Source organism: Gymnodraco acuticeps, unplaced genomic scaffold (genome assembly GCF_902827175.1).
Source record: "Gymnodraco acuticeps unplaced genomic scaffold, fGymAcu1.1, whole genome shotgun sequence".
Classification (NCBI taxonomy): Eukaryota; Metazoa; Chordata; class Actinopteri; order Perciformes; family Bathydraconidae; genus Gymnodraco; species Gymnodraco acuticeps.
This window is the reverse complement of record NW_022990295.1, coordinates 5,913,232-5,925,590: the sequence shown is the minus strand read 5'-3', so window position 1 is coordinate 5,925,590 and position 12,359 is coordinate 5,913,232. Positions and strand designations below refer to the sequence as shown.

General features: G+C 38.1%; 2 protein-coding genes across 2 annotated transcripts; both read right to left on the bottom strand.

The window, feature by feature from the left end:
- Nucleotides 1–372: 372 nt before the first annotated feature.
- LOC117549932 (CD209 antigen-like protein E) lies at nt 373–4,184 on the bottom strand. The gene is made up of 6 exons (XM_034222099.1): nt 4,179–4,184; nt 3,911–4,027; nt 1,998–2,249; nt 1,739–1,902; nt 1,455–1,591; nt 373–925 (listed from the first exon to the last, which is right to left on the bottom strand). The coding sequence occupies exons 2-6, from the start codon at nt 4,020–4,022 to the stop codon at nt 775–777; spliced, it is 816 nt and encodes a 271-aa protein (XP_034077990.1). The 5' UTR covers nt 4,023–4,027; nt 4,179–4,184; the 3' UTR covers nt 373–774.
- Nucleotides 4,185–4,446: 262 nt separating this feature from the next.
- Nucleotides 4,447–12,223, bottom strand: LOC117549869. Its single transcript, XM_034221973.1, has 12 exons — nt 12,126–12,223; nt 11,912–12,025; nt 11,405–11,668; nt 11,151–11,317; nt 10,279–10,424; nt 9,412–9,562; nt 8,271–8,436; nt 8,003–8,119; nt 6,825–7,076; nt 6,566–6,729; nt 6,279–6,415; nt 4,447–5,749 (listed from the first exon to the last, which is right to left on the bottom strand). Exons 1-12 carry the CDS (start codon nt 12,145–12,147, stop codon nt 5,599–5,601), a joined length of 1,851 nt encoding a protein of 616 aa, XP_034077864.1. The 5' UTR covers nt 12,148–12,223; the 3' UTR covers nt 4,447–5,598.
- Nucleotides 12,224–12,359: the final 136 nt, after the last annotated feature.

The following is a 12,359-nucleotide window of genomic DNA, read 5'->3' as shown; positions in this document are numbered from 1 at the left end:
CGGTTAGATCACCGGACGACAGAGTCGGTCTCCGTGTGCACAGACAGGGCTGCTGTTAACGTCGGTCTGTTCAACGGAATTGTGCCAAAACTACGCCAACCGGCTGCGGAGGGAGACTCCCCCCCCCCTTCACTGGAGAACTGCGCTAAAACAGCTGATCACAACGTTCACACTCCGTGGTCAATAAGTACTCCACGAGCCGCCGCCCCCCCCCCCTCTGTCGACTTTCCTGAAGTACTCCCCCGTTGATAGAAATCAACACGTAATGAATTAAGACCCCACGGTTTAATGATTGATAGGTGTGTGGGTTGTCTTTCATTTTGACACGCAGAACATGTTATAATAAACATAGATACTGTATGTTAAATGGATATATCCGCCTTCTTTCCATTCCCACAACAATATACATAAATAAATGGCATATTTTGGAAAATAGTTCGAATGGTGATTAATCATGATTAATTAATTTTTAAGCTGTGATTAATCTGATTACAAATTTTAATCATTTGACAGCCCTAGTTAAAACCTAAAATAAAAGTTAGAAAAAATGGGTTCCTACCTTTTAAGAGGTTACAGACAATATAGGTAGATGGATAGGATTGAAGAAATTAAATAATCACAGTTTTAGTTTAAAAAAACATAGAAAGAACATTACAAATTATATTTAACAATGCTTTCAAATATTTTGAAGAAATATTTAAGTCCCTTGAATGGTGTAGATTCCTGACTGAAACTATTAATTAAATAAGGAAATGCAATTAAATTAAAATCAGATTAACCCTCCGACCTTGGTGTCATTTGGCAAATCCATTTCAGTATATGATTGCATGGAGCATCATTCCAGGCTTTAAAGGGGTTGCCTCTGGGATATGTTGCTGCACAGTCCTCACCACCACTGTCGTTGGGCTCTCCATCATTCCAGTAACTGAAACAAATAACAATTTGAAACACATTGTTAATCACTTTTTCATTTTAAAGGATGATATCACAGATGGATTATAGCCACAGCTGTAAGTATGTGAAAGTGGTATCACAACAACTCCAAAAAACACAATTTGACTACAATGAGTCATCTGTTGCACTTTTAGTATGAACACGCCCATGGGTAGGAAAATAGTTTCTGTTTTGATTCTTAAAAAAGTCATAATGTGCTCTTCACCCTTTTCCACCTACACTTTGTGCATTCTGCAATTTGTTTTTTGTTGACCAGGGCGCATTATTTATAGAATACCAAATTAACTTTAACGTAACGTAAGCTCCTTATGGTTCTCTCTGGTCATTTGATTGGATGCTGTTGGAATGCTTCAGTGTGGATGTGGGTAATTAAAAGAAAGGTATTCATCTTCTTTGAATCAAAGTTCAAGTGAAGTCATACTGTAAGTGTTAATAAAGTCCTGTTGAGTCTAAAGCAATCACATTCGTGAATTTAGATCTTTCTTGTATGTTAATGTTACCCTGTGGTCAGTCTTGTTCCATCAAGCCATTTCCATATCCCTTCCTCCTCGATGTCTCTCAATCCGATCCAGAAGCCACTGTGGGCTATGGGTCGAGAGGGGACTCGATAATTTGTTATCAATTCAGTTATTGCCAGCTGCCAATGGAAATGTACACAAACAAACATGTACATTACATTCATTTATCTTGTTGGTTTCTGTGTGACACCAAGCACATTTACTGCTCAGAAATAAAATGTGAAGCCTTATAAAGAGAATTACAAAAGATGGAGTAGTAGTCTTACGTGTTTCTCTCTGCTGTCGATCACTGCCAAGTCACCTCCTTGGTTTATACAGAACTGTCTGGCTTCCTGCCATGACCTTGGTGAAAAAGCATCAGAGAAAGCGAAGTAGTAACACACTGAGTACATGAAGGTCCATCCTGGTAGACAGTGTCTGCAGCCCTCTTCTGTTGCCAAAGATAAAGGAAAACATAATGTGTTGTAGGTTTGGTTGGGTCAAAATAATTGTTGTTAACACAATCATATGAAAAAAAGCCCTCACTAATCATTGGGATGTGGGATTTCAAAGCTGCTATTTCCATTAGAATGTTGTCACTCAGCTTAAGGTAGTCCATGCTTCTGCTTTTCTGGTGATCAAGCTCCCACTTGGTAATTTGCTGCTCCCTTATCTCACTGGCCAACTGTTTCTTGGCTTCGTCCCTGTGCCAGATCGCAGTGTCGTAAGCAGCCTGCAGTTTGGCCACCTCAGCACTGATGTCCATTATGGTATCCTGTCCATCGGTAAATTTACCATCTGTAAGTGGTCAAGACTTATAGTGTTACTGAAGAAATCATGTTTCCTTAAATCACAACACTTTTTACAGTATGGCCAACAGTAGAAAATACAAGCAGGAAAATGGTGAAATTAAATAATATATTCAGACGGGTATTCAAAACATTTGTAGCCTATAATTACATTGCCATACGTGAGTTATTTCTTGGTGTGTTGTTGTTGAGGTTTGTCAAGAGTTATATTTAAATGTACATCTATAGAAAGTTTAACTTATAGTATTTTATCGTATAGGCCTAAACATGTTTGTTATGTTGCAATGCAAGCTGTCATACAGCATTCATTATTGGTCTGTGAGCACTGACAGGAAACAACACTATTATGTTCCTACCAACACATATAGTATATAATTACCTATCTCCATCAACTCCTTAGGAAAATATCCAGCTAGCTCTTAAGCTAAATGCTACTGTACAGCTAGCAGCTAGCTAGTCGTTAATTTAGCTTCCTAATGAACAGTGGGTTTATCAGAACACCAACTGTTGCTTCCTTTGGAAAATGTGATGATGAGTGGTGATCAAAAACAGTCAAACTTTGAATAGCTTTAACTCTAGTGTTAATTTCGATTTTTCTACTTGAAAATTAACTTTGCTCTCTAGAGTAGGCTGACACACTCCAAAAGTGGAGCTTGCTTTTTCTTATCAAGCTCCACTTTTGTGGAATCAGCTTCCAGTTTGTGTTCGGGCGACAGACACCCTATCCGTTTTTAAGAGTGTGCTTAAGACCTTCCTTTTTGATAAAGCTTATAGTTAGGGCTGATTAAATTCAGCCCCTAGTTTTGTTGCTATGGGTTAGACTGTCGGGCGACACCATACTTCTTCCTTCTGTCTGTGTACTCTCATGTTCCGAATAACCCAGCTTCCCCCAAATTTCTTTTTGGTGTCTATCTACCCCGGGATTTCGAGTCGTGGCTGATCCTGTCACTGTGGTCCTGCCTGACTTTCATCATATTACTTCCCTGATGGCTCCCACAGGATTGTTGACATCCTCGTGGACTCATCTTATTATAGACACATGCATTTCCAAACATTTGGTCTACCTATGTTGTAAATGTATTGTCTTTTCGATTTACACACGGCATCTATTGCACATCTCTCCGTCCTGGGAGAAGCATCCCTCCTCTGTTGCTCTCCCTGAGGTTTCTCCCATTTTCCCCTTTAAAACTGTAGGTTTTCTCCGGAAGTTTTTCCTTGTACGATGTGAGGGTCTAAGGACAGAGGGTGTCGTATTGTCATACTGATATTCTGTATAAACTGTGAAGTCCACTGAGACAAATGTAACATTTGTGATATTGGGCTAAATAAACATTGATTGATTGACATTGGTTTTTAAAAAGAGTTAAATTGCAGTGGTGCTGCAACATTTATCTCAAGTACTGTATGTAGGCTTTACATTAAAGTTACTTGAATATTTCCATGTTATCCTAATTTGTACTTATACTTCATTACTTTTTTAATGCATATGTTGTACCTTTTGCTCGACTATATTTGATACCCTTATACATAAACTAATTAAAGCATCAGCTAAATGCAATAAATAAAATTAGAGCCTCTTTCAGGCTGCAAAAATATAGTACAATGCCACAATGCTTTGTGCTGCAAGATGGTGGGATAATAACGACTTACAATAGACTCCCAGGCCAATGTCCACTGCTAGTAGAATGACAGCAAGCACTGCAAGGCTTACTGTAAGCCGTTTGTAATGTTTAAAACTGGATTCAGGTCTCAGCACAGACATGGACACTGCACAGAAGTGATGGACCAATAGCAAAGACAAGAAAATGACACAATATAACAGCAGGTCAATATAGCAAAATAATAAACTGTATATTTTTGAATATGGTACCAGTATCAAAGTACAGATTACAGTTTATTTTAGACGTGGGACGTGTACCTTGTTCTTGTTTGAATAGAGAGTGAGCTCATCTCCACTGATGTCCTCTTGGTGGATCAGTTTGTTATAAGAACCACCAAATGTACCTGCATTTTCTGTGTCCATTTTAACTATGAGGATGTAAGCAGTCTTAGTCTGACGTGACTGTTCAGAAAGGACTATTTGTCAGGACCTTGCCCTGTGTGTGTGTGTGTGTGTGTGTTTGTTTTAACACCATTACAAACAGAAAATGAAGTTCATTTGTTAAACATTTACAGGAGGATGCACGAAATTTGAAGAGTAGTTTAATTTTCTGATCACAAAATTATTTATGTATACAAACATTCAAGTATTTTTGGATTCCTTTAGGTGTCACTTTTATTACATTAAAACGGCAATTACAGAATACTAGCTCAGCACAGTTTAAGAAGAATAGTAATGTATCAAGCTGCAGTTTATTTCAAAGATATTACAAAGACATATAGTACATGATTTGTCCAGTTATTGTGATTTCAACTTTTTGAAAGGTTTTAAGTTTAACTTTGCTCCATTTCACATACAGTATAGGCCTACAGCTTAACAGAAGGTTCAAGGCAGTATCCAATAAACCATTCCCCCCTGATATCAACACATTATTAAGAATCTGCACAGTTCCCACTCTGAGGTCCCTAACTGTTATACTGTCCATTTCTCCAGTAGGCTACTTCTAAGAAGTCTAGAATTTAGTTTTACCAGTGAGCCATGATACTGTCACAAAACTTAAGAAATCAATAGAAAAGCAGTCTGTGAGATGCTTGCTTACACTGTTTCCCCCTCGGTTACATTGTTAACCTGGACCCATGTTCCCGCCGTCGCTACATCACTCAGGCCTATCCAAAATCCGTTCTACCATCACATACCACCACCTCCCAGTTTTGGGACGTTGTCAATCATGGGTTGCTGTGATACTACTCTCACTCACGAGTTAAATTGCACATTTCAAGTTTGTCAGGTCAGGTAGTATTATGTACTATATGATCATTTAGACAGAAAATCCCAATGACAACAGCAGCCATCAGCAGTACTGCATTTAGCATTCCCAGGCTGATTATAACCAGACGGTGGTGTGTAAACGCAGATCCACTGCCCTGTGTAAACAGAACTTGATCATGTTCTTTTGAGTGAAAACCTTGATATTGGCTTATGTTTAAAACCTAAAATAAAAGTTAGAAAAAATGGGTTCCTACCTTTTAAGAGGTTACAGACATTATAGGTAGATGGATAGGATTGAAGAAATTAAATAATCACAGTTTTAGTTTAAAAAAACATAGAAAGAACATTACAAATTATATTTAACAATGCTTTCAAATATTTTGAAGAAATATTTAAGTCCCTTGAATGGTGTAGATTCCTGACTGAAACTATTAATTAAATAAGGAAATGCAATTAAATTAAAATCAGATTAACCCTCCGACCTTGGTGTCATTTGGCAAATCCATTTCAGTATATGATTGCATGGAGCATCATTCCAGGCTTTAAAGGGGTTGCCTCTGGGATATGTTGCTGCACAGTCCTCACCACCACTGTCGTTGGGCTCTCCATCATTCCAGTAACTGAAACAAATAACAATTTGAAACACATTGTTAATCACTTTTTCATTTTAAAGGATGATATCACAGATGGATTATAGCCACAGCTGTAAGTATGTGAAAGTGGTATCACAACAACTCCAAAAAACACAATTTGACTACAATGAGTCATCTGTTGCACTTTTAGTATGAACACGCCCATGGGTAGGAAAATAGTTTCTGTTTTGATTCTTAAAAAAGTCATAATGTGCTCTTCACCCTTTTCCACCTACACTTTGTGCATTCTGCAATTTGTTTTTTGTTGACCAGGGCGCATTATTTATAGAATACCAAATTATCTTTAACGTAACGTAAGCTCCTTATGGTTCTCTCTGGTCATTTGATTGGATGCTGTTGGAATGCTTCAGTGTGGATGTGGGTAATTAAAAGAAAGGTATTCATCTTCTTTGAATCAAAGTTCAAGTGAAGTCATACTGTAAGTGTTAATAAAGTCCTGTTGAGTCTAAAGCAATCACATTCGTGAATTTAGATCTTTCTTGTATGTTAATGTTACCCTGTGGTCAGTCTTGTTCCATCAAGCCATTTCCATATCCCTTCCTCCTCGATGTCTCTCAATCCGATCCAGAAGCCACTGTGGGCTATGGGTCGAGAGGGGACTCGATAATTTTTTATCAATTCAGTTATTGCCAGCTGCCAATGGAAATGTACACAAACAAACATGTACATTACATTCATTTATCTTGTTGGTTTCTGTGTGACACCAAGCACATTTACTGCTCAGAAATAAAATGTGAAGCCTTATAAAGAGAATTACAAAAGATGGAGTAGTAGTAGTCTTACGTGTTTCTCTCTGCTGTCGATCACTGCCAAGTCACCTCCTTGGTTTATACAGAACTGTCTGGCTTCCTGCCATGACCTTGGTGAAAAAGCATCAGAGAAAGCGAAGTAGTAACACACTGAGTACATGAAGGTCCATCCTGGTAGACAGTGTCTGCAGCCCTCTTCTGTTGCCAAAGATAAAGGAAAACATAATGTGTTGTAGGTTTGGTTGGGTCAAAATAATTGTTGTTAACACAATCATATGAAAAAAAGCCCTCACTAATCATTGGGATGTGGGATTTCAAAGCTGCTATTTCCATTAGAATGTTGTCACTCAGCTTAAGGTAGTCCATGCTTCTGCTTTTCTGGTGATCAAGCTCCCACTTGGTAATTTGCTGCTCCCTTATCTCACTGGCCAACTGTTTCTTGGCTTCGTCCCTGTGCCAGATCGCAGTGTCGTAAGCAGCCTGCAGTTTGGCCACCTCAGCACTGATGTCCATTATGGTATCCTGTCCATCGGTAAATTTACCATCTGTAAGTGGTCAAGACTTATAGTGTTACTGAAGAAATCATGTTTCCTTAAATCACAACACTTTTTACAGTATGGCCAACAGTAGAAAATACAAGCAGGAAAATGGTGAAATTAAATAATATATTTAAACAGGTATTCAAAACATTTGTATAAGTACATTGCCATACGTGAGTTATTTCTTAGTGTTTTGTTGTTGAGGTTTGTCAAGAGTTACATTTAAATGTACATCTATAGAAAGTTTAACTTATAGTATGTTATCGTATAAGCATGTTTGTTACGTTGCAATGCAAGCTGTCATACAGCATTCATTATTGGTCTGTGAGCACTGACAGGAAACAACACTATTATGTTCCTACCAACACATATAGTATAATAATTACCTATCTCCATCAACTCCTTAGGAAAATATCTAGCTAGCTCTTAAGCTAAATGCTACTGTACAAGCTAGCTAGGCGTTAATTTAGCTTCCTAATGAACAGTGGGTTTATCAGAACCTTTGGAAAATGTGATGAGTGGTGATCAAAAACAGTCAAACTTTGAATAGCTTTAACTCTAGTGTTAACTTCGATTTTTCTACTTGAAAATTAACTTTGCTCTCTAGAGTAGGCTGACACATTGGTTTTAAAAATAGTTAAATTGCAGTGGTGCTGCAACATTTATCTCAAGTACTGTATGTAGGCTACAGTACCTTACATTAAAGTTACTTGAATATTTCCATTTTATCCTAATTTATACTTATACTTCATTACTTTTTGAATGGATATGTTGTATCTTTTGCTCGACTATATTTGATACCCTTATACATAAACTAATTAAAGCGTCAGCTAAATGCAATAAATAAAATTAGAGCCTCTTTCAGGCTGCAAAAATATAGTACAATGCCACAATGCTTTGTGCTGCAAGATGGTGGGATAATAACGACTTACAATAGACTCCCAGGCCAATGTCCACTGCTAGTAGAATGACAGCAAGCACTGCAAGGCTTACTGTAAGCCGTTTGTAATGTTTAAAACTGGATTCAGGTCTCAGCACAGACATGGACACTGCACAGAAGTGATGGACCAATAGCAAAGACAAGAAAATGACACAATATAACAGCAGGTCAATATAGCAAAAATAGTAAACCGTATATTTTTAATATGGTACCAGTATCAAAGTACAGATTACAGTTTATTTTAGACGTGGGACGTTTACCTTGTTCTTGTTCTTGGTTTGAATAGAGAGTGAGCTCATCTCCACTGATGTCCTCTTGGTGGATCAGTTTGTTATAAGAACCATCAAATGTACCTGCATTTTCTGTGTCCATTTTAACTATGAGGATGTAAGCAGTCTTTAGTCTGACGTGACTGTTCAGAAAGGACTATTTGTCAGGACCTTGCCCTGTGTGTGTGTGTGTGTGTGGTGTGTGTGTGTGTGTGTGTGTGTGTGTGTGTGTGTGTGTGTGTGTGTGTGTGTGCGTGTGTGCGTGTGTGTTTATGTGTGCATATGTGTGTATGTGTGTGTTAACATCATTACAAATAGAACATCTAGTTCATTTGTTAAACATTTACAGGGGGATGCTTGAATTTGAAGAGCTGTGTCATTTTCTGATCACAAAATCAGTTATGTAAACAACAATTCATGCATTTGTTTTATTTATTTAGGTGGCACTTTTATTACACTACGTTTACTTTCACTAAATAATTATTCATCCGCTGCAGGACAGTAACAGAATACTAAATTATCACAGTTTAAGAAGAAAAGTCCAATGTATTAAGCAGTTTATTTGAAAGATATTTCAAAGACATACATGATTTATCCAGTATTTGTGATTTCCACTTTTTGAGGGGTTTTATGTTTAACTTTGCTCCATCTTACATTTACACATGTCGGGCAAATAAATAGTTAGACATTTTGACAATACTGTAGCGACCCTGTATAGGATGCTGAGGGTGTCACTCAGGCATCCCCCGTCTCTAGAGCTGCACAGTGATGCTGGTTGAAGTGCGGGCCTGTGGTTGGGGGAGCAGACGGGGGAGGGCGGGGAAGTTGGGACGTTGACACTGATATATATATATATGGGTGTGAGTTAGAGTTAGTGTGAGGTTGAACCCACAAGCTGTACATGAACTTGTGATCATCTGAGAAATAAGAAGAGTTATTAAAGCCTAATACCTTGAAGCCTGTTTCCGACTCCCTTTGTGATCGTATTATATTACCAATAGAGTTAGATAAGTTAAAAGATACCATTCTCATAACTGTTTGATACGAATGAAGCTACAACCAAGACTGATGTGACTGTTATCAACTGCATTGAAGAACAATTGTTAATATTTCCATGGTTATTTTCTTTTCACACCTTGGGCTCCATTTTGCATAACCATTCCCTTTGTTGTTCGCAGGGATCATCAAAGAATGTTTTTCTTGGGTTTTTTAGGTTAATAAATGCGACACAATGCTGTTGCTCTGTTCCTTGGGATTTGGTGGGCTCACCTATTATCCAGTACCTGAAGAAAAATCCAAGTTATGCTTAAGAATACATTGAATAATAAAATACACTATTAAAAAATGTATTGTGTCCACTTTTTTTAATCACATACAATTGAACATTTATTTTAAATTGTACTTATTTCACACTCAATGCAGCGTGAGAAAAGCAGCATGTGGTCATGGCAAGCTAAAATGCCCCACAGATTGATACAAAAAGTGTATTATTAACATAAGGGCAATCAACCCACACTCTAAGGAAATACTTTAGTCTCTTGATTTTCTTAATAGTAAGTTAATAAAGCGAGCCATTACATAAATTACTGTTGAGTCTGTAAATGCCATACAGTCTATGGTAAAAACAACAGCACAGTATCTTATCTAAACTGTTAAGGTCATGTATTCAATAAAAACAGAACAAGTGCAGTGAAGTATGAAAATTATAGGTAGCCGCAGGCTTTAAACAGACTTGATAATGCTAACGCTAACGACTGATTTTCTTGTGTTTTTATGATGAACTATACACTAGTCTGCTACTCCTCTACCATATGAACACCCACACAAGATTTGACTACGGTTAGGGTGCCAATTTTTTTATTTGTAATCTATATATTCACTGAACATGAGAGTGGTATCGATCTTCTAATCTAACTCTCAACAAGAAAGTAAATTAGTGTATTTTCTAAAATGTGAAATGATTCTAGTAATACTGCAAAGTAAGTCTTAAAGCTCTTACCCTGGATTCTGCAGAGGCACATTGTTTACCCAAACCCATTGGCCCTCTGTTTGAATATCCGTAAGGCCGATCCAAAACCCCCCCTGCGTGCTCCACCACGGTCGAATCCTCGGATCCATTTTAGGTAGGAACTCAAAAAGATTAAGCTAGACAAACAGAGATTACAAAATCAAAATGGGTTAATCACAGGTATATCTGTAATGTATTTATTAGCAGTGCAGGCCTAAGTAGCGACTGATGAGATACTAGATTCATCATCCCAATTTGATGTAGGCCTAGTTCCTAGGATTTATTCACTGAATGAAGCTTGGAGCCTCCACCCACGTCTCCTCCCAATGACACCATTGCTATTTTAACCTAGCTTTAAACTTACCTCATGAATGTCAATGGGAATTTGTCCACAGCAGTAAGGGCCTTTACAGCCTTTCCAATGTGAGGTGCAAGTCGTTATGAGTCCTCTGCGCTTCAGGTTAACCTTTCTAACCTTTACACCACTCTCCTTTTATTAAAATGGCTATGGTGTCTGTTTGTGGTCATGCTAGATCATCATGCACATGCTGAGGCTTTGGTGAGTAACTTGAGCCAGACCAAATTAAACCCAGCTGGAGCATTTGTTCATTTTATTTCAGGCATTTTGGTTGAGCCCTGGTAGTTTTGGCTATGATGCTTTAATTATCAGAATTTACTTCAGATAAAACCTACTACTAGAATTATTAACTTCCTCCATGTTTCGACAGCAGGTACAAGTTGAATGTGTTGGCAAGCAAGCTAGAATAGTGAGCCACACCACAATACAGTACAGTGCTACCTTATGTCCATGAATCATCAAAATAACACCCTTTTTATCTCCTGTATATTCATATTGGTCTCACCTGCTCCTCCAAGCTATTAATCACAGCCAGATCGGCCCCACGCCTGATACAGTCCGATCGGCTATCCTGCCAGTTTTGCCTGCCAGGATTGGAGGCTGATTTACCATGGAAGTAGCACGATGTGTTGAGTAAAAGCCATCCTGATTGGCATCGTCCACAACTGTCTCCTGTTAAAAGATGAAAATGAGTTGAAATCCAAACAAAAGGAAAACATTTTATTCCAAATTCAAAAAATGTATGCAATAGCTTCTCACGCATATCAGATGAATTGGACTTCAGTGTAGCTCTCTCCACTTGCAGTACTTCAAGACTCCTCTGAATGCTGTCGATGAGGGTCTTGTTCAACCCTAACAGCAGTTTTAGTTGCTGGTGTTCCCTTAGCTCTTTCTCTACTGCTTGCTCTGCCTCTTTTTGAGCTTTGACTGCTTCAGTCTGCATTATTTGAAGTTGATTCACCTCTATGATGAGCCCTTGTGCTGTTATTTGGTCTGGAGCAGATTCCTCACTGACTTTGCCACCTGCGACGAGCGAAAGAAAGGACACCTTTTTGATTAATCTTATGGGCAATTGTCAAAAGAAGTTCAATTTGTTTCTGTATTTACCAAGTTATAGCATTGGGTAAGAAAGTGTAAATGTAGTTAAGGATCTAAGTTGAAAAGCACGTCCACAGCCTAGTTAATGAATTGTTACAGTACTCAGAACCTACTCTAAATAAGGAAAGTATAGATATACACCACATTACTTGGATCAGATGTACTCACAGTAAATCCCAATAATAATAGCAGTCAGAATCAGAATGGCATTCAGCAGACCTAAAAACCCGATAACCAGTGTATACAGTGGCAGACTTCTGGACCCAACTGTGACCATAGATCCTGAAAAACATATGTTGATTTGAGCTCGGAGGGAAAAACAGACAATAATACAGCATTTTTTCTAAAGATGTATTGTGAGGACCAATTAAAGCAAGCCTACCATTGTTTTCCTGTTTTGCCATAATTTGAAATCGTGAATCATGAACATTCCTCTGGTCTTCAGGTTTTAACTCCACTGCCCGAGCATGTTACTTTTATCTGTGTGAGGAAATTGCTCTGTCAATATTACAAAACTGTGTGGGTGCAAGTGTGCGCTTGAATCCCTTTTACCCTCTCTCTGTAATGTGAAAGTGATCTGAAGGTGTTTTTTCTCTCTTATTTAAGATGTGTATGG

What these genes read in the sequence shown, in the direction of transcription:
- LOC117549932 (XM_034222099.1), bottom strand. Translation starts at nt 4,022, where the DNA reads ATGTCTGTGCTGAGACCTGAATCCAGTTTTAAACATTACAAACGGCTT. An exon ending in ATCCCACATCCCAATGATTA is followed by an intron (nt 1,903 to 1,997) that starts GTGAGGGCTTTT and finishes CTTTGGCAACAG; the next exon opens with AAGAGGGCTGCAGACACTGT. An exon ending in TCGACAGCAGAGAGAAACAC is followed by an intron (nt 1,592 to 1,738) that starts GTAAGACTACTA and finishes TTCCATTGGCAG; the next exon opens with CTGGCAATAACTGAATTGAT.
- LOC117549869 (XM_034221973.1), bottom strand. Translation starts at nt 12,147, where the DNA reads ATGGCAAAACAGGAAAACAATG. An exon ending in GTCCAATTCATCTGATATGC is followed by an intron (nt 11,318 to 11,404) that starts GTGAGAAGCTAT and finishes ATCTTTTAACAG; the next exon opens with GAGACAGTTGTGGACGATGC. An exon ending in TTAATAGCTTGGAGGAGCAG is followed by an intron (nt 10,425 to 11,150) that starts GTGAGACCAATA and finishes CTGTTTGTCTAG; the next exon opens with CTTAATCTTTTTGAGTTCCT.